Source organism: Rhodotorula paludigena (genome assembly GCF_050403205.1).
Source record: "Rhodotorula paludigena JCM10292 DNA, Rt_paludigena_JCM10292v1_ctg2, whole genome shotgun sequence".
NCBI lineage: Eukaryota > Fungi > Basidiomycota > Microbotryomycetes > Sporidiobolales > Sporidiobolaceae > Rhodotorula > Rhodotorula paludigena.
The window spans coordinates 679,631-704,233 of NW_027481456.1; the positions used below are offsets into that span (position 1 = coordinate 679,631).

The 24,603-nt window shown below is 65.1% G+C and overlaps 7 protein-coding genes across 7 annotated transcripts; 2 read left to right on the top strand and 5 right to left on the bottom strand.

The window, feature by feature from the left end:
* Nucleotides 1–296: 296 nt before the first annotated feature.
* JCM10292_004554 (uncharacterized protein) lies at nt 297–2,648 on the bottom strand (the record flags this gene model as incomplete). Its single annotated transcript, XM_076645889.1, has 10 exons — nt 297–362; nt 456–528; nt 619–726; nt 828–926; nt 984–1,337; nt 1,397–1,596; nt 1,657–1,858; nt 1,973–2,030; nt 2,179–2,284; nt 2,526–2,648. The coding sequence occupies 10 exons, from the start codon at nt 2,646–2,648 to the stop codon at nt 297–299; spliced, it is 1,389 nt and encodes a 462-aa protein (XP_076508759.1).
* A 487-nt stretch (nt 2,649–3,135) lies between these two features.
* Nucleotides 3,136–4,471, bottom strand: DRE2 (electron carrier DRE2; the record flags this gene model as incomplete). The annotated part of the gene is made up of 4 exons (XM_076645890.1): nt 3,136–3,194; nt 3,259–3,793; nt 3,857–4,062; nt 4,255–4,471. The coding sequence occupies 4 exons, from the start codon at nt 4,469–4,471 to the stop codon at nt 3,136–3,138; spliced, it is 1,017 nt and encodes a 338-aa protein (XP_076508760.1).
* A 379-nt stretch (nt 4,472–4,850) lies between these two features.
* JCM10292_004556 (uncharacterized protein) lies at nt 4,851–14,193 on the bottom strand (the record flags this gene model as incomplete). Its single annotated transcript, XM_076645891.1, has 9 exons — nt 4,851–4,997; nt 5,070–5,230; nt 5,293–6,668; nt 6,729–8,131; nt 8,191–9,022; nt 9,082–11,428; nt 11,492–13,279; nt 13,338–14,112; nt 14,182–14,193. 9 exons carry the CDS (start codon nt 14,191–14,193, stop codon nt 4,851–4,853), a joined length of 8,841 nt encoding a protein of 2,946 aa, XP_076508761.1.
* A 1,442-nt stretch (nt 14,194–15,635) lies between these two features.
* JCM10292_004557 (uncharacterized protein) lies at nt 15,636–17,477 on the bottom strand (the record flags this gene model as incomplete). The annotated part of the gene is made up of 1 exon (XM_076645892.1): nt 15,636–17,477. The coding sequence occupies one exon, from the start codon at nt 17,475–17,477 to the stop codon at nt 15,636–15,638; it is 1,842 nt and encodes a 613-aa protein (XP_076508762.1).
* Nucleotides 17,478–18,121: 644 nt separating this feature from the next.
* SMX2 (mRNA splicing protein SMX2) lies at nt 18,122–18,680 on the top strand (the record flags this gene model as incomplete). Its single annotated transcript, XM_076645893.1, has 3 exons — nt 18,122–18,154; nt 18,397–18,540; nt 18,630–18,680. 3 exons carry the CDS (start codon nt 18,122–18,124, stop codon nt 18,678–18,680), a joined length of 228 nt encoding a protein of 75 aa, XP_076508763.1.
* A 218-nt stretch (nt 18,681–18,898) lies between these two features.
* Nucleotides 18,899–20,363, bottom strand: URA4 (dihydroorotase; the record flags this gene model as incomplete). The annotated part of the gene is made up of 4 exons (XM_076645894.1): nt 18,899–19,462; nt 19,563–19,682; nt 19,742–20,056; nt 20,130–20,363. 4 exons carry the CDS (start codon nt 20,361–20,363, stop codon nt 18,899–18,901), a joined length of 1,233 nt encoding a protein of 410 aa, XP_076508764.1.
* Nucleotides 20,364–20,479: 116 nt separating this feature from the next.
* On the top strand, nt 20,480–24,554 carry KAP120 (karyopherin KAP120; the record flags this gene model as incomplete). The annotated part of the gene is made up of 18 exons (XM_076645895.1): nt 20,480–20,724; nt 20,863–20,935; nt 20,996–21,057; nt 21,117–21,489; nt 21,554–21,815; nt 21,873–22,117; nt 22,176–22,266; nt 22,329–22,473; nt 22,533–22,857; nt 22,915–23,025; nt 23,083–23,157; nt 23,218–23,415; nt 23,475–23,657; nt 23,715–23,742; nt 23,803–23,936; nt 24,001–24,158; nt 24,224–24,311; nt 24,375–24,554. 18 exons carry the CDS (start codon nt 20,480–20,482, stop codon nt 24,552–24,554), a joined length of 2,976 nt encoding a protein of 991 aa, XP_076508765.1.
* Nucleotides 24,555–24,603: the final 49 nt, after the last annotated feature.

Genomic DNA, 24,603 nt, shown 5'->3' on the forward strand with positions numbered 1-24,603 from the left:
CGAGGAAAGCTGATGAGGATCGAACAGGCCCTTCTCTCGTTCCGGTAGGACTGCCGACAGCTCCAACGCTCAAGCGAGCTTCTGTGCACGCTCTCGCTCGCAAAATAAGCTCCAGACAAGCGAGGCAAAGAGGTGTACTCAGACATCCCCCTTTCCTCGCTCCCTCTTGCGCTCTCTCGCTTCCGACAACGACGCAAATGAGTACGGAAGACTGCTCCACTTATTTCACGAGACTATGTACAACATCTGAACTGGTCGCCAAGACACCCTACGCGGAAACAGGCGAGGTTCGCTGCTTAGAGACGGACGAGAGGCGGCGCACCCGGCGCAGGCGGCCCAGAGTGCTTCGTGGCAACGAAGGACTGTTGACTCATCCAGTCAGCATCTGGTCACGACACCACAGCAGGATGACAGAGAGGCATCCGGAGTCCGGTAGGTGAAGGAGCATGACGCACCTTGATGATCTTGGTCTCGGCGCTGCGCTCGCGCATCTGGTAGTACACCTTCTCGATGTCGTCGATAGAGACGCTGTACAGCAGCCGTATTAGTCTCAAAACCTGCATCAATGTGAAACATAGACGAGAGGGCGCAGGGAACACTGCGGACCGGGCAACTCACCGGTGCGTGACGAAGAGCTCGCGAGGCTTGACCTTGCCCGGCTTGATGTAGTCGTCCAGGATGCGCTGCATGTACTTGTGGGTCGGCGCCTGGCCGTTGCCGATGAGGCTGTCAAGCGAGGAGGTGGATGTCAGCACGGTGTGCCGTCGAAAGCAACTGCAATCGCCCAAGAGGGGCGGCGACTGGTTTCGCAAAGACCGAACACATACCTGACGCCGCGCTGCATCATGGAGCCAATGTTGAAGTGGTTGGTGTACGCGGCATACACGCCGGTGACGCCAACCCGCCCAAACCCGATGGTCGACTCGCTGCCGTCCGGCCGAGTTAGCGCGCGCGCACTCCGCCAAAGAGTCCCGAGGACGCACATCATCTCGTTGAGGATCTCGCTCGTGTCGGTCTCGAGGCCGGTGAGGATCTCGAGCTTGTGAATGAAGCTCTTGGCATACTCGCCTGCAGCGCACTCGAGCGCGACGTCGAGGCCCGCAGGGCGGGTTGCCGGGCGGCCATCCTGGCCCGGGGCAGTGAGCTCCTGGACCTTCTTGACGACATTCTTGTCCTTCTCAAAGTTGACGAGGTCGACCTTGACGTTCGGGTGCTCCTTCGAGAGCTTCTCCTTGAAGAAGTCGAGGCGCCACTGGGCGTTGTCGATGGCGATGAGGTGCTTGGCGCCGCGAAGCGCCGACCAGATGCCGCACATGAGACCGATGACGCCGACACCCCTACAGACCGGCGCAAGTCAGCCAGCAGCTCCAACTCGAGAAGCATCCCGCGCACGCACCAAATGCCGACAATGTCACCCTCCTCGACGCCAGTGTCCTCAACTTGATGGAAGGACGTCACAAGCGAATCGGACAGGTACAGCGCGTCCTCGTCGTACACATCGTCGGGCACCTTGATGCAGTTCGCCTCGCCGTACGGGATGCGGACGTACTCGGCCTGGCCGCCGGCGAAGCCACCAGTGAAGTGCGAGTAGCCGAGCTGCGTATGGCAGCATGAACTGGCGTTCGAAATCGTTGAAGGACAAAGGAGGCGACTTACCATGCCACAAGTTCGGTTGCCGTACATCGCATTCATGAGGCTCGAGTTGTTGGTCTTGACGCATGCCGACGAGAGCTTCTTCTCGCACATGTAGCACTCTCCGCACGCAATGTTGAAGCCCGACACAACGCGGTCGCCCACCTTAAGGTTCTTGACGCTCGGGCCGACCGACTCGACAACGCCCATGCACTCGTGGCCGAGACTGGAGTGGCGCAGGAAAGTCAGCCTCCAAGGACGGGATCGCGAAAGCGGAAGCCCGGCGGCATCTGGGACACGCCAGGGACCAGCAGCAGACCCGCGGGAGACGCCGACTTACATGTCGCCCTTCTGCAGCTCGATGATCGCGCCGGCGAGCAAGTGCATGTCGCTACCGCCTGTGATCATCGTGAAGCATGGTCACGCGAGAGTTGAGAGTTGTGAAAGGATGGACAAGTGCGACAGCCGGAGGTCAGTTTCGCTTTCGCGAGGCATGCCGAACGCCACAGCGATTGTTGGGTCGGTAAGAGTCAGACTGAGACGCACAGACGGTAGTGCCGGTGACCTTGAGCACGATGTCCTTGTCGTCGACGACCTTGGGCTTGTTCGCCTCCTCGAGGGCGACCTTCATCTTTGAATTCCACACGAGCGCCTGCGGATCCAGCGGGTCAACGTCGACGTCCCACGCGCGGTACAGCCTGCGGTGAGGCTCGATATGGGTGCATTAGGCGTCGTCGGCATGCACACTGCGAGCGAGGCTCGACGACCTCGAAAAAGCCGCCGATCCGCGCCTCCGCCCTCAGCAAAGAAAGTGATTCGCTGCCCGCCCTTGTAGCAACGCCTGTTGTAGGACAACCTCGGCAGGTAACCCGCAGAAAGGACGACCGCCGCACCTTCATCTTCTCGCCGCTCGGTTCGGCGCCCTCCTTGCTGAGTGACGGGTTCACAATCTCTGCCGTGACTTCATGCGGCGGGTCCTGCATCTGCTTCTCGATCGCGTTGGCTGCTGCATTCATCGCTGGTCCTTGCTTTGAGTTGGAGTTGCGAAGGTGTGGAGGAGGCGGTGCTGTCTCGTGCCACGGAGGTGTAGGTTCAGCGATACGGTGCGACTCCTCCTGAGCGAGAAGAGCGCGAACGCACGATGTCAGCCACTGGTGTGGGAGGAAGGAAAGCCCCCGCTCTTTCGGCAAGTCGGAGTTCTCGCGTCGCGTTCGTGCTGACGTCGGGGGCTCGCCGCCCTCCACTTCTGCGCCGGCATCAAGGCCGCCTCGCGTGCTGCGGACTTCGCGTCAGAGCCTTCAGTATACAGATCGTTACATCCGGCAGAGAGCGAGATCGAGAAGCGCTCAACTCGGCAAGAGGAGCGCGTCGCCAGAAACGAGGACGACGGGAAGAGATACTGCTACAAATCGACACAGACGCAGGGGGGCCCAGGAGAAAACGATGGCTATGCAAGGGTGTGTATGGCACGGGAAGCAGCGGTGACTCGTATACGGGCGCGATTTACGAGTCGTCCATGCCGCCGATCGTGACCTTCTGCCCGGGCTCGAAGGCGGGCATGCCTAGCAGTGCACGCTGTCAGTACGAGCACGACACGCAGAGTTGGAGGCGAAAGGCCCAGCTCACCAAGGTACGGGCAGCTCGCGCACCGGAACGCATCGCCGAGGTAGCAGTTGCCGCACGAGCTCGTCACGCCGCTCGTCATCTTCTTCGGTGCGCCCGCCGACCCACTCGTACTCGCGTTGCCCGCCGTCGCGTTGGGCTGCGCGGCAAAGCCCGCCTGGACGAGGTCGTCGTCCTCCTTTTCGTCGAGGAGGATCTCGCGCAGGCCGCATGTGCAGTTCTTGCACGCGCGCCGCGTGCGCTTGACGTCGCAGTCGGCGCGCTTGACGAGCGTCGGCCGCTCGAGGTCCTCGGCCGTCAGGAGCGTCGACTCGTCGATCGTGGGCGTCGCCGCGCCCGACGACGATGCGGCCGTCGTAAAGGCCCACAGCGACGCCTTTGCCGCGCGCGACTTGCGGGTCGGGAGGGCGACGGCACCGTTCGGTGCTGCGCTCAGAGGAACGGCCGAGGAAGACGTCGAGGCGGAAGAGTCGATGGCCGAAGCGGGACGCTTGAGCGAGAGGGGCGCGGAGCTAACGTTCGGCTTGGTCGCAACAACCTGCATGGGGCCCGCGAGTCAGCGCGTACGCTCGAGGCAGAGTAGACGAGCAGAAAAACACACGGCATTGCCCGTCTTGTTTGCGCCAGTGAGGCCCGCGAGGGTGAGCTCGCCCAGGATGTCGTCGCTGTCGGCGGCAGGGCCGCGCACCTCAAGGGATGCGCCCGGTGCGAGTGCGGGCTCGACGAGAGCGAGGAGGGAGCCCGTGACGAGGGTGGCAGGCAGGAGGAGGGCGGCGTGGAGGTACTGGGCGGGCGCGAGTGCGGTTGCTGATCAAGCCAAGCGCATCGACGAGTCGGGTCAGCACGCGCTCGCAGGGGCCGGGAGAGATGCCCAGTGCCCTCGTAGCACTCGCACAGAGTGCACACGAGTGCGCAAAGCGTTATCGCGGGCCGTGCGGGCGAGTCTAGACGCCCTTGCGGCGAGCCGGCGAAGTCAAGCGGGGAGAGCGAGCGACGCACCGCCCTCGACGATGCGGTCGACCATCTGCGGGTCCACCTTGCCCCGCGCACTCAGCTCCGACACGAGCGCCTGGTACGACCCGTCCTGCGCCGCGTCCTGCGACGAGACGACGAGCACCTGGCCACTCGCCGCAGGGGCGGGCGCAGCGGCGTCGGACGCCGGGGCGGGCGTGACCGAGAGGTCGAGATCGTCTGCAAAGAGTGCCATAGACGCCATGGCTTGTCCGAATCGAAGGGAGAGCGAGCGAGGTCGGGACGAGGAAGCGAGGAGAAGGGAGCACCTGCCGCGCGCACGCGAAGTCCGACGCGGACTCAGCGCCGCGCTGATTCGGCACGATCAGATACGCACGCTCGCTGCTCGCTCTCGCACGCTGCACACGGCAAGGAGAGGCTATGCATCCTTTCCACAACATCCACGCTGAGTAAACACATCGGAGACAGACACAGAGAGAGCGAGAGCGAGCGAGGGGGATATGCGATGGAGGTCGGCGAATCAACAACGACGAGTAACGACACACACGGGGCACGAGAACAAGAGGGAGCCTGAACAAAAGGGAGCACAGAGATCTAGTAAGTACAGGGCCGGGTGAGAGGGCTCATGCAGAGCCGCGCCGCTCCTCCTGCTGCCCGATTGGAGACGAGTCTTCGGCCGCCTGGTCCGCTGAGGCGCGCCGCTCGTCGCTCGCCTTGACCTCGAGTTTGAAGCCGAGGTGCGAGAGAACGGCGAGCAGGTCGGCCTTCATCTGCAAGTAGCGAAATAAGGGCGCATGAGCAATGAAAAAAGGGAGGGTAGAAAACGAAAGCGTGCGACGTACGATGGGCTTGCTCAGGATGCCGGCAAAGAGCGTGCCCGCTGCATCGTCGACGGCTGCAGGTTGCGAGCACACGGCGACGAGCGGCGCATTCGCAGACGGGTTGACCGTGCTCTTGATCATCCGCGCCGCCTTCTCGCCGTCGACAACGGGCATGGCGAGATCTGCGGGCCGCATTTTGGGTCAGCACTCATCTACACGCATACCTTGACTCGAACGGGCGCACCGAGGAAGAGCACGTCGAAGGGGATGCCGCCTGCGGCAAGAATCGCCTCGGCGCCGTTGGGCACGACGACGACTCGGCACCCGAGGCGCTGCAGCATCGTCTCGAGCACCTTGGTGACGATGGGGTTGCGTCCAGCCACGAGGCAGTCGATCGTCGACAGCCGGCTCGAGAGCGGGCCCGCCGACGCGGGCGACGCGCGCAGGTTCGTGTCGATTGGAGGTGGCATCGCCGGCGCTGACCGCGCTACGCCGTCGAGCTCGCCTGCCGACGGGATCTGCAGCGGTGGAAGCGGCTCGTGCGCCGAGGCCGGCGACGAAAGCGCCGACGCGCCCGGCGAAAGATGCACCGAAGGGCGGCGGCGCCGGCTCGTGCTGCGCGACTGACTGAACACCTCAGGCAGCGGCGGGCGCTCGGCCTCGGGCGACGAGGCGGCGTCCGACACCGAAACCTTGCGCAGCCGAGATGGGAGCGAGTTGCGCCGCTGGTGCAGCGGGGACGACATGCTCGGCTGGCGGGGCCGCAGGCGCTCGATGCCTGACGAGGCATTCGGGCTGCCCTGCTGCTCCGACGCCTGGCGCGAGTGTCCGACGCTGAAGACGGACGAGGGCGCGGTCGTGCGCGGCACCATCGAGCTGCTCGAGCTGTTCGAGACGGACGACGGCGACGAGGGGCCACCGGCGCTGCGCAGGTCGACGCTGCCCTGCCGGCTCTTGGCGAGCGCCTTGTGCGACGACAGCGCTGGGTTCAGCGGCGGGAGGAGCTGCTCGTCCTTGAGCTTGCGGATCACGTCGTCGTTCGCCTGCTTCAGCACGGTGAGGTTGCGGAAGTTGAACCCGCCAAAGTCGTCGTGCTCCTGCTGGTGCTGTTGCTGGTGCCGCTGCTGCTGCTTGCTCGGAGCCGTCTCGGCGCGCTCGCGAGGGGCTCGTCCGCCGGGGCCGGGCATCTCTTCGAGCGGTGTCGGCGGGGCGTCCTGCATCTGCGCGATGGCCGGGTCGTTCGCCACCGTCGGGTCCGTCGAGACCGCCGTGTCATCGCCTGCCGCGTCCGGGTCCTTGAACTCGGGGTCATCCGTCGCGCCGCGCGGGTCGAAGTAGTCGGTCGATTCGGGGTCGGCGACCTTGGGCACAAAGTCGACGGGCTGCTTGAGCAGGTTGTCCCAGTCGATTCCGTCGAGGAACGGATGCGACTTGACCTCTGCGGCGCCCTTCGTTCCGAGGCGACGTTTCGGATCCGGGTTGAGCAGGCGGTCAATGAAGTCGTGCGCCTCGGGCGACATTTCGACGACATCCTCGTGCCATTCGAACCGCCGCGAGAGGATATTCTCGAAGACCTTCTCGGGCGTTTCATCGTGGAAAGGAGGGATGCTGACGATGAACCTGTGAGCAGAGACTTTGTCAGTCGCGAGCTCGTAATTCGGGAGAAAGGCGCGGACGCACTCGTAGCAGATGACACCGAGTGCCCACCAATCGACGCAAGCATCCATGCCGACACCGAGAATGCTCTCGGGCGCGAGGTAGTCGGGCGTGCCGACAAAGTGCTTGTTGGGCGTCTCGGGCGCTGCGCCTGGCGGGCCGACCACGCCGATTGGACGAGACGCCGAATTGTTCGGGCTCAGCGGAGACGGGTGCTTGCTCGCGGAAGGACCGCCTGCGTGCAGTGCGTGCGACGACACTGGCGCGCTCGACCCGCTCGACTCGCTCGGCGTGTCGAGCGCAAAGTTGTCCGTGATCGGGACGTTGCCGAAGTAGCCGGCTTGCGACTGACCCGTGATGGCCGGAGTTGACAGCGGCGACGACCGGTTCGATAACCCGCCCGACGCGGTGCGCCCGAAGGCGGACGGCCTTCGCCCCTCGCCGCGCAGGCTCGGGAGCTGTGTCTGGCGACCGAGTAGACCGATGCGCGAGAGACCGAAGTCGGTGAGCTTGAGATGGCCCTTCGAGTCGATAAGGAGATTGTCGGGCTTGAGGTCGCGGTGGACGATGCCGGACGAGTGCAGGTGGTCGAGGCCAACGACGACCTCCGCGATGTATCGGCGCGCCCAGTCCTCGGTTAAACCGCCGAGGTTCTTGACCAGCGCAGCGCAGTCGCCGCCGGGGAGGTACTCCATGACGAGGTAGAGGTAGTCCTTGGACTGGAAGGTGTAGTACAGCTTGACGACGAACTCGGAGTCGGTCTGGGTCATGAGGATCATGCGCTCCGCCTTGACGTTGGTGACCTGGTTCTTGGCGACCATATCGGATTTCTTGAGGACTTTGATCGCGTAGTAGTCGCCTGTCGTGATCTTCTTCGCGAGGTAGACGGATCCGAACGCGCCTTTCGAGATGGGCTTGATCACCTTGAAGTCCTTGATAGACGACACCTTGGTGCGCGACGACGGAACGGCGGCTGGGATCCGCGGCGAGAGCAGCAGATTGGCACTCGGGCTTGACGAGACGTTGGACGGCTCATCCGACGCGGCGAGAGGGGGCGAGAGCAGGCTCAGGGGCTGCGAAATCTGTCGGCGAAGCTGGTACGACGGGCGCGGGAGGTCAAGTGCGTCAATGTGCCGCGGCGAGTCGTCCTGCGGTAAGGGCTGGAGCTGCGGCGAATCGAACGGGAGCGGCGACGGCCCGCGTTGCATCTGCTCGTCGTGGAGCTGCATCGCTTCGATCGCCTCCTGCGCCTTGAGCTCCCACTCCTGGCGGACCTTCTCCGCGTACAGAATCGTGTTGCGCAGGCGGTTGACGCTGTTGAGCTTGTAGCGGATCTGCTCCTCCGTGTCTGCGATGAGGCGCGAGAGAGCAGGCTCCTCGCACGGCGGACGCTGCCAGCGCATGACGGCGGCCAGGTTGTTCTCCGACTGTACGGTCAAAAGTCAACATCATCGATACGATGGATCGCTGGGGAACAATTGCGTACGTTCGGACTGAGCAGCCGCTGCTCCTGGATCGGAATCTCGCCGCTCTCGTCCGTGATGGACGGGGTCGAGATGGAGAGGGCGATCTGGACAATCTCGCGAGCGTGCTCAAAGACGCGCTGCTGCGACTTGCGCGACTGCGACGACGGGCTCGGACTCGCTTTGCCGCCGAGGGGCGGCCGCAGCCCCTCGAGTGCTGTGGGCGGGGTCGCGGCAGGCGAGAGCGCGAGCGCGATGCCGCGGTACTCGAGCTCGCTGTCGGGCTCGGCGTGCTCGACGCTGTCGGCGAGGTCGTCAATGGTGCGGAGGAGCTCCTTGAGGTGGTCGTTGCACTCGGAGATGTCACCTTCGAGGCGGTGCACCTCGTTGCACGTCTCGTTGTGCTTCTCGAAGAACCAGGCGGGCGTCGGGCGCTCGCAGATGCGGCAGAGGATTGGCTCGAGGTTGAGTCGGCCGGGCGAGAAGAATGCAGTAGGGTCGCTCGACGACCGCCAGCGGAGCGCGTCGAGGCCGTACCGATTGAGCGACTGACTCGCCTGCTCTGCGGCCTCGGAATAGGGCGCCGGACGCACGACCCACATCGTGTGGGACGCACTGCCCGTGAGGCCGTCGAGCATGAGCATGCCCTTGCCCTCCATCGTCTCGTACAAGTCGTCCGGCTGCGACCCGTCCTGCGACGTCTGCGAACTCGAGGAGACGCGGAGGCGGAAGCTAACCTCGACTGTGTGTGAGTCGTCCGCCTCGAGCTGGCGAGTCGCTTCGGCGAAGACTGCAGCGTCGTCAGGGTAGAGGAAGTCCGAAATCGGCGTGTCGAGGCACTCATGCGGATCCACGCTGCGGGAGCGGCCATCATCAGCAAGCTCAAAAAGAGCCTGAACACAAGCGAGACGCACCCGACGAGTTCCTGCCAAGCAGAGCTGAGATACTGGAGGAGCTGACCGTCGAGGCTAAGCTCCATCAACAGCGTCTGCGCGCGGATCGTCTCCACCGCCTGACGCAAGTCATCCGCGCGCTGAACCGTATCGTCCTCCTGCGGCCTCGCCGTCGAAGGCTCACGCGAGCGTCCGGCCCCGTCGCTGAGCGTTTCGACCTGCTCGCCGAGGTCGATGCCGAGCGGCGACCATCTGGGCGCAGGCGGTTGCAGTCCGCCCGAGGATGGTACGGACGAGACGCTCTCGCCGCGAGCGCGAACCTCCGGCGAGCCCTCGGCGGTCGGCTTGGCCACGAAGAGGATAGGGTCGCCGTTCTCGTCGGCCGCCTCCTCGAACGACCAGAACCCCTTCTCGGCCTCCCACCACTCGACAACACGACTCAAGCCGGCGATGGCGAGCAGGAGCTGGACATACCAGCCCCGGCAGGGAAGCTCGGGGTTGTCGTTCCACGCGTCGCCGATCTGCTGCACGCGCTGGATGTACTCGGCGCAAGAGCCCGGCTTAGCCGTGAGCTTAGAGATGGGCGTGTCGAGCACTTCGGTAGCGATCATGATGATTTCTTGCAGGAGGACGATGAGCGCCGACTGGGCGAGGTCGGTGCTGCTTTGTTGCGGCAGCGTGCCAAGACTCGACAAGCCGGGCGAGCGTGAGCCCGAGACGTGGCGGCGGCCTGGCGGCATCGGCGAGCGGGATCGCGACTGTGAGGCGGAGCGCGAGCTGCCGTTCGAGTCGCCGCCAGCAGAGCGAGGCCGACGACGACCCGACTCACTCGAGTCGCGCGGAATGCTGGTCAGGTGCCGCTGCCGAACGGCGAGGGACGCCCGACGAGGCGATCCGGCGCGAGCGCGCGGCTCGAGCGAGCGGCGACGCCCCTCAGCGGGCGTTCCGGCCGGAATGGTCTTCACTCGGGACGGAGGGATGCTGGTGCTGGCGCCATCCGAATCCGTAAAGGCGAGCTCCTCGACCGGCTCGTTCTCCGCCTCGCCGACTGCTTCACTGCCAGAGTCTTCGTACTCGGCAGCGGACGAGGCGTAGCCTTGGTTCAAGCCTTCATCGGTCACGAGCTCGCCGAAGTTGCTACCGTCGCTGCCCGCAGCGAGGCCAGGCGGCATCGGAGTCATGATATCCTTGTGCAGCTCGGTCTCGACGTAAGCCGTGATGTCGGTCACGATGCGGCGCAGCTCCTTGTCGCAGTTCTCCTTGGCGGCGGCGAGCCGCTGTCGAATTTGCTGCCGTACCGACTGCATCGAGAACGAGGACGACGCGTTCTTGCTCGATTCCTTTGCGGGTGGTTTCGGGCGCGTCGGGACCTGCGAGACGGATTGCGACGAGGGCTGGCGCTCGCGCAGCGGGAAGTGCATCGATGAGGGGACGAGGCCGGGTGTCTGGTCCCACATCGGCGACTGCCCAGGCGTGAGCCGCGAATCGTCGACAGGTGACTGCGGCGTAGCGGGCACAGGTAGAGGAAGCGAAGTCTGCGCGGTCGCGGCAGGGTCGGCAGCGGGCGAGGATGGGCTGACACGCTCGCCGGGTGTCGAGCGCGAGGGAGAGCTGCGCGGCGAGAGCCGGGCCGGAAACATGTTGTTGAGCGACGGTCCGAGGTTGAGCGAGAGATGCGGGTTGCGTCGTATCCGTGAAGCCGTTGCGCCGTCGCTGTCTTCGCCCGAGCCAGACGACGTCGCCGTTTTCCCCTCAGTGGGCGGTCGCAAGCGGTGCTGCGAGTCAACGCGAGCCGCCGGCGCCAGCGCCCCTGCGGGCACGCCGTTGTGAAACGGATTGGGCCGCATGGGCGATTGTGGTCCGCGCAGCAGGTCGTGAGCGGAAGCGGCGTTGCGCAAGGTCGGAGTGCCAGGTGTCATCGGGCGAGCGTAGTGCGACGACGTTCGCGACGGCATAGGCTCAATTGTTGGCGACTTTGACAGCGACGGCTGGTCCATCGACGTGCGGCGCTGGCGAACGCGGTCCTCCTCGGCGCCTGCGAAGCTCGTGCGCACGGCGCTCCACCAAGCATCGATCTTGTTGCCGAGCTTTGCGAAATTGCGCTTGCGCTTTGCGCCGGGCGAACCAAAGTTGCTGCTCATGCTGCCCGTGTTGGACGGGGCTGGTCGAAGCGGCGACAGGTCGAAGGGATCGCTGATCGTCATGGGCGTAGCCGTAGTCGACGGCTGGAATCCGCCGCTGCCGCGTGTTGGGCCGGCTGCGCCTGTGAGCGGGAAGTAGTCGTGCTGGACTGCCGGCGTGAGCAAGCCGCGGGCGACGAGGCTCGTACTGGGAGCACTGGTGGCTTCGAACGGATTGTAGTCGGTAGCTGCAGGCATGCGAGCGTGAGTCGCCAGACTAAAACATGCACTGATAACAGAAAGGAACGCACTCGTCGGCTTGGCCTTCGTGTTCTGCGCCGCCTTGAGCGCCGGCTCGGCAGGCTTGAACTCGTCCGACCTCCGAGTCGGGCTAGGCGTCGAGAGCTTGTCGCTCTTTGACGAGGAAGCCGCTGCCTGCACAACGTCGTCTGCGTGACGTTCCTGCTCCTCCTCCTCCTCGGTCGCCTCGGCCACGTCCTGGTCGGCGCGCAGCTTCGCCTCCTTCATCTTACGGTACTCGTCGAGCCAGTCGACCCATTCAATTTCCCTTGTCGCCGGCTGCGCCTCGAACACGGCGCCACCGTGGCCTTGCTGGTGCTCGGCGTCGTCGTCGCGCTCGCCACCGTCGTCGCTGTGTCCCGCCTCATTCACGTTCGTCCAGGTCTTGCCCCTCCCGATCGTTCCCGGCTCGAGCGTCGACACGCTCGGACCGCCGCTCGACGGCTTCCACTTGCGCACCTTGGCGTTGCGCGTCGAGAGGATGATCTGTGCGTACTCGTCCGTGCTCGACCCGCCGAGCGTGCCGCCCGCAGGTGCGATCGACGTGCGGTGCGAGGCGAGGCGGCCAGTACCCGTGCGCGGAACGGCGCGAGTCGAGGTTGATGGGCCACCGACGCTTCCCCCGACGCCGCCGAGGCTCGAAATGGACGCCGAGACCTTGTGTCCGCGGTGCGCCGCGCCGGCAGACATGCCTGGCGGGGTACCGAACGAGGCGAGGCTGAACGTCGGCGGCGACTCGCCCTTCGACTGGCCGGAAGAGCTGGAGAGCGGCAGCGGATCGGTCGCGTGCGCACCGAGGGCCTGACCGGACGGAAGCTGCACGCTGCGCGAGCGGTCGCGCGTACGCGCGCCAGGAGCGGGGGAAGAGGTGACGTTGACCGAGAAGGGGAAGAGGGGACCGAAAGCGGAAGAGGCGACCGACGGAGTGGTGCGGTCGGGGGGCGTCACGCTGTAGAGCTGCATCTTTTCGCGACTGCTCTGACGCGAGGGGATGCGCGAGCCAGGGCGGGACGCAACGGGCGAGCGCGAGGAGTGAGTTGACGGTGAAGAGGCGGGAGAGGGAGCGCGAGTTGCAAGCGGCGTGACCGGCAGTCTCGGGTCGGTAGGCGAGGTCGAAGCCGGGAAGGCATTCGTCGTGGGCAGGCTCATCGCCTCACCCGAAAACGATGCACTGAGAGCGCTGGGCTGACGGAAATCGACCGCCGTGCGCACCGACTCCGGCACCTTCTGCAGCTTGATCGACTCGCTCGGCGGAGGCGCGGCGGGGAAGGGCAGCGGTATGCCGGCGAGCGACGATCCAATCGAGTTGCGTGAACGTGCCGAGGTAGGAGAGCCGGTGCCGAAGTGCCGTGGCGGAGACACGAGGTTGACGGACGAGCGGCGGGAAAGGGACGAAGGAGAGGCGCTAAGGGACGATGACGGTGAAGGAGGAGATCCAGCCATAGACGCAAAGCTGGTTGAGAACACCCCGCCACGAGGCGGCGAGACGGTCGCGCCCTTGATGTCGACGCCGAGGCCAGAGAGCCCGCTCAGGTCGCGCGAACGCCTTTTCGATGCCGGGCTCTCGTCGCCAGACTGGCTCGCGTTAAGTACGCTAGCGAGACCACTCGCGCGGCCGACTGACGTGCGGACACGAGCTGCGCGGGCAGTGCGCGACACGTCGTGCTCCGGGCTGCTCTCGCGGGGTTCCTGGCGAGCACGAGAGCGAGGCGGCGGACGGGGTGTCGATGAGGTCTCGCCGGCAGGAGTGCCGGCTTCAGGTAGCTCGACTATGCCGGTCGGCGGCGAGAGCTCGAGTTCTGAGAGGGCGATCGTGTTGGCCGAAGATCACGGAGATGGAAAGACGAGAGGACGCACCGCCAAAGGGCGCTCCCGCTCGCGATGAAGGTCTTCGCTCCTGATTCTTATCGTCCCATGTATCCATGTCGGCATCATCGTCGTCTTCGCCTTCGGAATCGCCCTCCTCGCCGCGATTCGGGTCCTCGTCAGGTCCCGACGCCTGCGCGAGCGGCGACGGGAAGAGCGGCGTTGTGCTCATACGAACAGACGAGGCCGGTAACGAGGTAGCGATAGGAATAGGGAAAGACGAGGGGCCGGGAATGGCGACGCCGCTGGGCGCATTGACGGTGGAAGAAGGAAGACTGACGATCGGCTGAAGGTCCTGAACGGTGAGCGAGCTGGAACCGACAGGACCGAATCGCCTCCCCGGTGTCACTGAGCCTGCAGTAGCACTCTGCGTCCCGTACGAGGACGAGGACGTGCTTGAGCCGGACCCGGTCGGCGATGCTGCACGTGCAGCGTTCTTGTCGGCAGGCTCTGGCGCCATGCTGCAATTGTCTTCGCCGCCGCTCTCGTCGAACGAGGTAGCGTCGGTGGTGGCGGACACACTGGACGAGATCGAGTCCTGGCGACGGCGACTGCGGGCAACGGCCGACGAGCCCGAACTGAGAGGCGAGGACGAGAGGGGGAGACCCGGGAGGCGGCGCTGGGTCGGCGATGCAGGCGTTGCGCCCTTGTTGTAGTAAGCGGCGGGCACAGACGGGCCCTGCCTGGCGGCAGAGAGCGGCGGTGAGATCGAGCCCGCGGTCGATGTTGACGTCCGGCGAGAGTTGGGCGGACGGGACGAGCCCTCCTGCGAGTCAGGGCAGCGGGTCAAACACTCTCCTGAGCACTTTCTGAACAGGCTGAGCGGGACACGCACGCTGCTGGACATGCGGGAGCGAGGCTGCGAGCTCGCCAGGCCGCAGGTGGGGAGAGGGAGGAGCACCCCGTCGAGCGCGCTGGCTTGCCGAGTGTCTGAGGCGGGCTCGATAGGCACAGACGAGGGGCACGAGCTGGCTCAGCGCGCGCACCGCGGCTCTGCTGGTCAGCGCGGGGCGAAGCGAGCGCGACTCGAGCGGCAGACGCACTTGGAGTTTCGCGCGGGAGGGGCAGCCCGAATCGTGTACGAGGCGCCGTGCAAAGGCTTGTGCTGTCCCGATGACACACTCGTACGGCCAGATCTGGCTACACAACACGGCACGGAGGCGACGGCGGTGCAGTCGGTTGTCGCTGCGTCGTCGTCTTCCCCCTTCGTTGTTCGCCTCCTGTCTCTTGTCTGCCTCGTGGCCGCAGGCGCTGCGTCTGTTCTCTCCGCAGGGATGCTCACCGTCTCTCGCAGACGCAGTTTCTCCTCCGCCTTGCCTCGCGTCGCTCGCTTCGAGAGCGTCGCGCAGCGCACGCGCCTGAACACGGCGCTGGTGTCGTGTTTACTTCGCGTTTGCTTCGCGCGCAGCGCTCTGCAGCTCTGCTCGTGCTGCACATATATCGCTGCGCGTACCTGCGCGGCCTTTCGCGAGGGGAAAAGGGCAGCAGTTCCGTTTGCTAGCGCCAACTTCTGTCCACGCTCCGGGTCTGCTGTACCTCCTCGCAGAGGCAAGTGCAACGAGCCCGCGTACCCGCGAACTCTCAGATCCCCGAGCTTGCCTTGCTCCGGCCGCCGTCGTCTCTCCCACCTCGCCTGTCGAGTGTCGGCGGCGCGCAGATGGTGCTGGCCCTGTCGATCACCCTTCCACTACCCACGGTGTGCCAATTCACCGCCCGGCGAGCCCTGAGTTTCCGCCTGGAACACGGCTCGCAGGCCTCGTGATTCTTCGCTCGAAGGTGCCGGCCAAGTTCCGGCGTCCCCTTGAACGTCTCCTTTTGCTTCTGCGTCGCTTCCGCGGAACCGGGTTCTCGCAGCTCGCCTCTTCCCCACATGACTAGGTCCACACGTCAAGCTCAAGTCGAGCCTGCCGAGGCTGCTGCCGAATGCTGCTGCATAGTCGACATTTTGGGGTGCCGCTAGGCCGTCACGCCTTGCTCTGACCGTCTGACGCAGGTCGTTGTACTCGCAAACCCTCGTGCCCGTCGCACGCAGCTGAGGAGTGTGGCGTCGCTCAAACACAGACCTAGCACCCTCGCAAAGACAGACGACCGAGCACTCTCCACCTTCGATCCGCCTGCGCAAGGTGAGAACGACACATGCCAATACGAGAACCGATCACAACGCAGACCATGTACGGATGAGAGAACAACTAGTGAGTGAGCAGGGAGGAACTACGTCAAGCAAAGGGAGGGCAAAGCAGATACGGAAGCGACGGCACGGCCCCGATAACGATACTCTTCGAAACGCTCTCACGCCCATTTGCTCGTCTGCGTGCCACCTCCGCCAGCTGCCTTCCCAGCAGCAGCAGCAGCCGGAGCGGCAGCAGCAGCGGGTGCAGGCGCACCGCCTCCGCCGCCACGCCCCTTCCCGCCCGCACCGCGAGCGCGCCTCTTCCCGCCATGTGCGTGCGCGCCTTTCGCGCCGCCCTCTGCCTGCGCCGCAGGTCCAGCCGCTGCCATTGCCGCAGCAGGAGGTGGAGGAGGAGGAGGCGCGGTCGCTCCTTTCGTCCCAGGAGCAGCAGGCGCCGGCGTCGCGCCGGCGAGCGCCTTGCTGAACAGCGCGGGCGTCCCTCCCGCGCGACCTTTGACCGCCGGCGGTGACGTACTCTTGAGGTGCGGCGGCGTGTCCTGCACGCGCGCCGGGGGTGCCGCAGGAGTCGGAGCAGCGCTCGTAGGAGTGGGCAACGGCGCGGCCGTGCTGCGCCACGACCCTCCGCCTCCGCCCGCGGTCGCCGCGCGCGTCGCGCTCGCGAATATCCGGTTCGTCGGTTTGGGAAGGGTCGGCTTGGGCGTCGCGGGTGGCGGCGCGGCGGGCGCGGGCGGCTGGTACTGAGGGGCAGAAGGGTGCGCGATGGGCGGGCTACGCGGGTGCTTTGCGCTGTGCGGGTGCGAAGGGGCGCGGCGGCGTGCGCCGAGCGGCGGGAGAGTCGGATGGGATTCTGCGGGGAGAGCGGCGGGCGAGGGGACTGGAGGAGCGTGTGCAGCAGGGACAGACGCTGATTCGGACGCAAGAGACGGAGGAGAGGTCGTCGTGATCCCCCAGTCGTCGAGAGTCGGAAGCTCGTCGTCATCGTCGTCTGCCGCCCAGTCGATGTGCCCGCCGCTCACGCCGTGCGAAGCTGCCGAGTCGACAGAAGAAGCCATCGAGTCGCGCCGTTCGGGCGGAGGCGGGTCGGATCGGGACGTCTCGAGATGCGAGACAGGCATGGGCGGTTCTGCCGGTACCGGACCTGCAGGTACCGACGTCGTTTCCCGTGCAGGTGGTGCAACGGGCAGCTGTACGCCCTGGGCGCCCTCACGCTCCTGAACCGAAGCGTACTCGTCGGGCGCCTCGTCTCCCGCTCGCGCCCACTTCGACTTGCCGCCAAGCACCTTTTTCTTCGGCGCCGCCGCTGCCGCTGACGGAGGCGAAGCGGCCGCTGCCATCGCGCTCTGAGCAGGCGGCGACCGCGCCGCAAAGCCGACCCTCGCACTCGGCGAGACAGACATCCCGATCCGGCCGGCCGGACTCGTACCGAGCTTTGACGCCGACCCCGCCGAGGTCGACATGCGCGCAGTCGGCGGGCTCGTCGCTGTGCTCGTCGCGCGCATCTGCGCCAGCATCGTCTCGATCTGGTCGAGCGCAGTCGCCGACCTGTGCGACCCGACGCGGGAGCTGCCGGCCGACGAGCGGCCGAGCGCGAGGTGCGACGGCGAGCCGACGGTCGCAGAGGGCGAGTGGGCGGCGTGCATAGGCGGAGAGGTAGGCGGCGAGGCGGCCCAGCGCGAGCTGCGCGTGCTCCGCGCTGTGGGGATCGGCTGGGCCTTCTTGAGCACGTCGTCCGAGAGCGGCGTGAGGTGGGAAGAAGACGTGGGCGCGCGAGGATGCAGGCCAGCTTTTCGGGGAGACGAGGAAGGTTTCGGGGGAGACGTTGCCAGAGACGAGGCTGAGGGTGGCGAGGTGGCCTTGAAAGATGCTGACGCAGACGCATCGTTATGCCGAGTACCAGCTAGATGCGGCGGAAGCTCGTGGTCGACGGCGGCATGGGAATGGGAAGGGAAAGGCGGAGCGGGAGACAGGCGCGAAAGGAGGGAAGGTGCAGCCGAAGGCATCTTGGTGTCGTCGAGCAGTAATCGAGCGCCAAGACGATCGAGTTGAGCGATAAGTTAGGTCGACCTGAGCGTGTAAGGATCGCCGTCAGGGGCAGGCTGAACGACGAGGCGGTTGGGAAGGTGATAGGTGGGGGCTACGCAAGGCTCGCCTTGTCAGCGTCGTCACTCTACGGGCATGATGGGGCAGGCTCACCTGTACGCTCAGCAAGGGGTGTGTTCGTTGGATGCTGGGCGCGACCCTATCGACTTGGGGGGACCTGCAGCCAGCTTGAAGGGTCAGACGGAGGATAGAGCAAGACGGGGTAAGACCCAGGCGCACCTCGTCGCCAGCCAACGCAGCTTGACAGGTTGCAAGGTAGTCGCACGGCGTCTGTGCGGCCGTGCTGCAGCGAGAGTGCTCAGAGAGACGGCAGTAGGGGAAGGGTCGGGCGAGACGAGCAGCAAGAGCACGAGGAGAGTGCGGGCAAGTCTGTGGCGGGCTGCAGGTGTTCTCAGGCGAGCATGACCTCGCGCACAGAACCCCAGGAGACGTGTGAGCCAGCGGCGGGATGCAGAGTGGAGCCAACCCTCCTCGCCTCGCCGCCCCTGCGCCTCGTCCCCGCCGCGCACCCGCCCCAGTCAGCCCGCAGAGACCGCCAGCCAGCATGTCCAAGGTCCAGGCACCCGAACTCAAAAAGGTGCGCCCGCTCCCTCGCCCTCAGCGCGCTCCCGCCCTCGTCCCGCTCGACGAGCACTCGCAACTCGCCCGCACGGCCTCGAGCCAGCGAGCTGCGCGCTGTGCGGGCTCAGTCGCATTGCTTCGACTCTGGCAACCCCCGACTGGGATCCCTCGATGCGATGCTGACTCGCTTCCCCTCCCTCGTCCTCCTCATCTGTCCCGCCCCTTGCATGCCCATCCGCGCACCGTTCGCCCGCGCAGTACATGGACAAGCTCCTCTTTGTCAACCTGCAAGGGCATCGCAAGGTCTCGGGCTACCTCCGCGGCTTCGACATCTTCCTCAACCTCGTCCTCGACGAGGCGCGCGAGGAGGGCACCGCCGACAAGGTCGAGTGCGGGACCGTCGTAAGTCGACCAGCCCCATACTGTCTTCTTCCCGGGGCGACCACTCGAGGAGGGAGTTGTTCGCTGACGGGACTTTCGGGTCCACCCAGGTCATTCGCGGCAACAGCGTGACGAGTATGGAGCTCCTGGCAGCACGCTAGCCCGTCGACCGCTCGTTGTACCTACCGCCTCTCCGAAGCTGTAACACCATCGCATACTTCCCCGCCCCAAGCCTCGCGTTCACCCGGGTCTTCGGCTTCTCTCGTTCGCTTCTCCCGCTCGCTTCAGGCAGAGCCTCGAGACTCGCTGAAAGAGAGAGAAAGACACTACTGCACTACAACAACCACCTCTGAGGACTGCGCTCTACTGCTCGGCACGTTCACGCCGCAATCTCCCACCCGATGGTCTCGCCCGCCATAAAGGGAATGACCCACTCGTCGTCGCCCTTGTCCGTCTTGTACCCAAACGCCTTGTCGACCTTCTTGCCCTCGACCCTCCGGATCGTCACCTCCTGCCCCTGCGGCGCCGGGAACCCGTAAAACTCGCGCCCAAAGGTCGAGCAAAAGCCCTCGAGGCACGCGAGCGGGATCGCGGCGCGCTCAAAGATCTCGGCCGTCAGCGGGACGAGGTTCTGGCTCGTGTAGATCCCCGCCGCGCACGGACTCGGGAGCGCCACCTCGTGCGCGCGCGACCCGTCGGCAGTCGTGACGTGCGCGACCTGGAGCGCGGGGAGCTTGCTCGACGACGGGTGCGGCGCCGAGTCGGACCCGAGGAAGAACTTGGGGCTGCCCGAGCGCACGGCGTCGCGCAGCGCGGCGCGGTCCGACGGGAACTTGGCCAGCGGCTTGCAGAACCCGAGCGACGACGAGCACGCGCCGTCGATTGTCAGCGCGAGGTGGTGCGGCGTGATAGTCGCGACAACGTTGGCCGGGAGCGTCTTGACCTGCGACCGTTTAAGCGGTTCGTCAACCTCGGCTCTTACAGTTACACTTCGAAGCGAGCCAGTGGCTCGACTGTAGTGCTTGCACGAATAGGGGACGCACGCATTCGACCGCAGCGGCGGTGGTGCAGTGCTCGAGCACGATGCGGAGCTTGGGGAACTTCCGGTTGATCTCGCGCAGGTGCGGGAGGAAGCGCTCCTCGGCGTTGAGGACGCAAGTGCCCTGCTCATTCGCGCCCAGTCAGCTCCGGACTCGACTTGGCTTGGCTTCGCGCTACTCACATCGCCGTCGACGTCGCTCGGGACCTCGCCATGCAGGTTGAGGACCATGTCCTGCTTCTCCATCTCGGCAAAGACCTCGTCGTACACGCCGTAGCCCTCCATGCCGACGCCGCCGTCCGAGTTGGTCGTGACGCCGCGCGGGTAGCTCTTGACGCCGACGATGCCGCCGGCCTTGGCCTGGCGGATGTGCTCGGGCGTGAGCTGCGCCGAGAGGTACATCGACGGGAGGAAGTGCAGGTTGGGCGCGATCGCCTGCAGCTCCTTGGTGTAGGCAAAGGTCTGCTCCGGCGTCGTGAGGGGCGGTACGAGGTTGGGCTGGGTACAGGAAGACGGAATGAGCCTCCTTCAAGCGACAGAAGGAAATGAGGAGCGCGGGAAGGAGGCGCACCATGACAAAGGCCATGCGGATACCGCCCTGCTCGACGTGCGGGGTGACGAGGCGCATCATGTTGCCCTGCCGGAGGTGCACATGGGCGTCAAAGGGCGCGGGAAGCGTGATCGAGTCGGTCGAAGCCATCTGAGCGAAGAAGCGGCGGGAAAGTGCAGCGAGCGAGTGGGCGGGGCTGGGAGAGCTAGGGCGTGCTGTCAGAGTGCCTGTGAGTCGCGCAGTCGCTCTCAGCATGCGAATCCTGCGAGGGCACAGCGACAGTCTTGGTGTAAGCCGCGGCGAACATCCTCGTCGGGCTCTTTCCTCGCCCGTCTCTGCTCTGGACTGCGCTGGTCGGGGCTAGACCGAGCATGGCACAGCCGCCAGACTCGCCGCACGCCGTCTTTGACGCGCTCGCGCACGCGCTCTCGCCCGACGCCAACCTCCGCCAGCGGTCGCGGCACCTCCTCGACCAGTGGGCGACCTTGCCCGGCTACTACGCCCATCTAGTCGCATTCGTCGCGGCCAGGGAGGGCGTCCCCGCCGAGATCCGCCTCCAGGCCGCCCTCCAATTCAAGAACGGCGTCGATCGCTACTGGAGAAAGGCAGCGCAAAAGTGAGCCTTCCGCGTCTCCCTGGCGACGAGAGGGGCAAGCAGAACACTGTTAGAAGTGTATACTTGCCCCTCTGGAATTTCCCTGCTCACAGGACGCGATGCTGACGGCTTGACCTCTTCGACACCGCCCCGTTGCAGCGGAATCTCTCCCGACGAAAAGGCTCAGATCCGGCCAAAGCTGCTCGAGCTACTCGATGAGCAAGATCGCACGGTGCGCCAAGCGAGACCTCGGTCAAAAGGTGACTCACGTTGACATCGTTTGCACCTTCAGCTCGCCAAGAATGTCGCTCTCGCCGTCGCCAAAATCGCCCGACTCGACTATGGCACCGATTGGTGGGCTCTTTGCTGCTGTATGCAGAAAGGGCAGGGGCTGATGCGCCCCGATCCCGCAGGAACGACCTTCCCGACCTCCTCCTGGCCTCCCTTCAAGCTGGTCTCTCGCATCCCGATCGCGCATATGGCCGCCTCCGCCTGAATCGCACGCTCCTCTTCCTCCACGCCACAATCAAGGCGCTCTCGTCGAACCGCATGCCGAAAGGCCGCGCCCTCATGCTCCGCCTTGGCGACCTCCTGTTCGCGCCGCTCGTCCAGCTGCACGCGCAGATGCTGCAGGAAGCTGTGCAGCGCTTGCAGACCGAGGGTCTCGGTGCATCGGGGCGGGCGGACGAAACGGAGGAGATCGAGTGCGCGTTACTGGCGTTCAAGACGCTGCGGTACCTCATGCTGTACGGCTTTACGGACCCGAGCGCACGGGCGGAACCCAAGGTGCGCCTGACCCTCATTCCCATGACCCTATTTTGTCATTACTAACTACCCGAGCGAAACGCAGGAGTTCTTCGCTTCGACCCTGCCCGCCTTCTCCTCTCTCCTCTCCCTGCGGCACAACCTCGTCCTGTCCGCTTCGCCCCAGCACGCCACGTTCCGCCTCGTGTTCCTCACGAAGCACGTCACGGCCTACGGCAAGCTGTACCGCGCCCTGATGGACAAGAACGTAGCGCATTTTGCCGCGATGGACGGCGTGAGCCAGATTCAGGGGCTTTACTTCCAGGTCGTGACGAGCGCGGCGGCAGATTTTGTCCACACGGTCGGCGGTGCGTATTGCGCTTCGTACAGTTGCCATGTACAGGACTCATCCGGAGCATCTGCAGACGATGCGACCTCGCTGTACCCGACACGGCTCGTCGTGCAAGCGCTCCTCCTCATCAAGTCGATGCTCGGCGACTGGGACGGCTCGTCCGGCCTCCCCGTCCCGCCCGACTTTGTCCAGCAGCTCGCGCAACTCCTCATCACGCGGCTGCTGCCGCTCCGGCAAGAGGACCTCGAGAAGTGGAGCGAGGACCCGGAGGAATGGATGAACGAGGAAGAGATGGACCGCTGGGAGTTCGAGCTGCGGGTGCGTCCTGGCTCGCTGTCTCTACGAAGTCGACGCGCTGACCGCTGCTTGATCGCAGCCGTGCGCCGAGTACGTGCTCAAGGCTCTGTTGAGCGCATACCGCGAAGAGTTGGGGCCGAGTATGGCGGCCTTCCTGCAGCAGGTTTCGAGTAGGTCATGCCACGAGCCACATATCCGCGCGGGACCGACTAACATTGTTATCCTCCGATAGCACCGCAAAGCATGGACGAGTTGCTGCTCAAGGAGGCAGTGTATACGGCCGTCGGGCGGAGTCCGAGCGATCTCGAGGGGTCCATCAACTTCAAGGAGTGGCTTGAAGGGACGCTAGCGCCGGAATGCGGCGGGACGGACTCGAAGTGCGTCTCCGCAGAATGCGCTCCTGCCTCGCTCTCGCTCACCACTCGTACCTCTGCAGCTACCGCATCATCCGTCGTCGCATCGCTTGGCTCCTCGGCAACTGGGTTGGCGAAGACCTCGCCGCCGAGTCGCGCGCCCTGATCTACAGCCTCCTCGTGCACCTTCTCTCGCGCAACGACTCGACGGATCCGGCGATCCGGCTCACGGCTGCGCGCAGCCTCGCAAAGTGCGACACGTGGGACTTCGACCAGGCCGCGTTCGTCCCGCTATTGCCCAAGGCGATTGAGGAGATTCTGCAGCTCCTCGGCGAGGTAACGCTGAGCGATTCGATGATGCGCCTCAACAAGACGCTCGGCGTCATCATTGACCGAGTCGGACCGCATGTGAGCTCGCCTGTACCGCTCGCAATGAGCGCATCGACCTGACACCGGCTTTCCCAGATCACGCCCTTTGCGGCACAGCTCAACGAGATCCTCGCGACGCTGTGGGTGAGCGCGGAGGAGAACCACTTCCAGACTTCCGTCCTCGTCACGGTGATCAAGCTTGCGGAGGTGCGTTGACAGTGTATGTGTGCCCGAACAACTTGCTGATCAGCGTCCGGTCTGCAGGCGCTTGGCGAGCAGTCGCAGGCGATGCACGTCCAGGCGTGCCCCATCATCCAGCTCAGCGTCGACTCGTCAAGAGTATGTCCCTTCGACTCAGACCTCGTCATCCGGCTGACCTGACCCGCGTGACCTCCGCAGCCCGCGCACATCTATCTTCAGGAGGACGGCCTCGAGCTGTGGCAGGTTCTCCTACGCCGTTCCGCCTCCCTCTCTTCCGAGATGCTCGGTCTCGTCTCTATGCTTATCGCGATCCTCGACCGCGCGACGGACGTGCTCCCCCGCTGTCTCGCCATCTTCGAGAGCTACCTCCTCCTCGACGCTCAAGCCGTCCTCACAGTGCGTTCTGGCTCTACCCGTCTGACGAATCGCCTGCTGACGCGACCTGGGTGGCGCAGATCTGCAGCACCGAGTTTTTCGCCGCCGTTCGCGAGGTTCTCGCTGGCTTGCAGCTCGACGCGCTCAAGGTCGTCTTGCACGCGCTCAACACCGTCTTCCAGACTGCTCCGCCGACGCATTGGGCTGCAGCGCTGGACGCTTCGCTCTGCTTCGACCGGATGCTACAGGTGGCTGCGGCAAAGGTACGAGGATTCGTGAGACACCTCGACTTCCTCCGCTCAGACCTCTCCCTCGTACAGGACTCGTCCGCTCTCATCGTCACCAAGTGTGCGTAAAGCTGACTCCGGGTTAATTTACACCGCTGTACTGACTTTCTATACCTCTCAGACCTCTGCTCCTTCTCCCGCATCATCCTCGCCAGCCCCGAAACCTTCCACCACCTCGTCGCCTCGAGTGCCGCACGCACGGGCGCGTCACCGGATCAAATCGTCGACATGGTTGTCACGCAATTTGTCGATCGCGTGCGTGACTGCTCGTCTCTGCTTGCGAGATCGAGCTGACGAGAAGATGCGTTCGCGCTCACAGCTCGACAACATGTCGCAAGGCGGGCAGCGCAAGCTCGTCGCGCTTGCGCTCGCCTACCTTGTCCCGACGACCAGCCCCGTCATCCTGTCTCGCCTGGCTGACCTCGTCTCGCTCTGGTCGAGCGTGCTTGCGCAGACCGAAGAGAATGAGAGCGGGGAGTGCGCTCGGCAATCCCGTTCTTCGCCATGTGACGCGAGCTCACCGTCCTTCCCACTCGCGACAGTGCCGAGCTGTATCACGTTCCCGACGACTACCAGTCGGACGTCGAGGTCGACTACACCGAAACCCTCGAGACGGCCCGCCGGCAGGCGGTGCGCAGTTCTTCATGCCCCATTGATCATGCATGGCAGCGCTCATCCACACGGATCTCGCAGCTCTCGGCGCGCGATCCCATCGGCTCGCACCCGCTCAAGATTGCGATCGGTCAGAAGCTCGCCGAGGCGCAGGCGCTCAACGGCGGTGCCGAGGCTTTCCAGGAGCAGTGGCTTGGCAAAGTCGACCCGCTGCTTGTGGAGGAGCTCGTCAAGCGGTTGGACGGGCGCTTGGTCGGGTAGAATAGACGCGCGCATGTTGCATCGCAAGGTTTCCGCGCATACTGCGTCC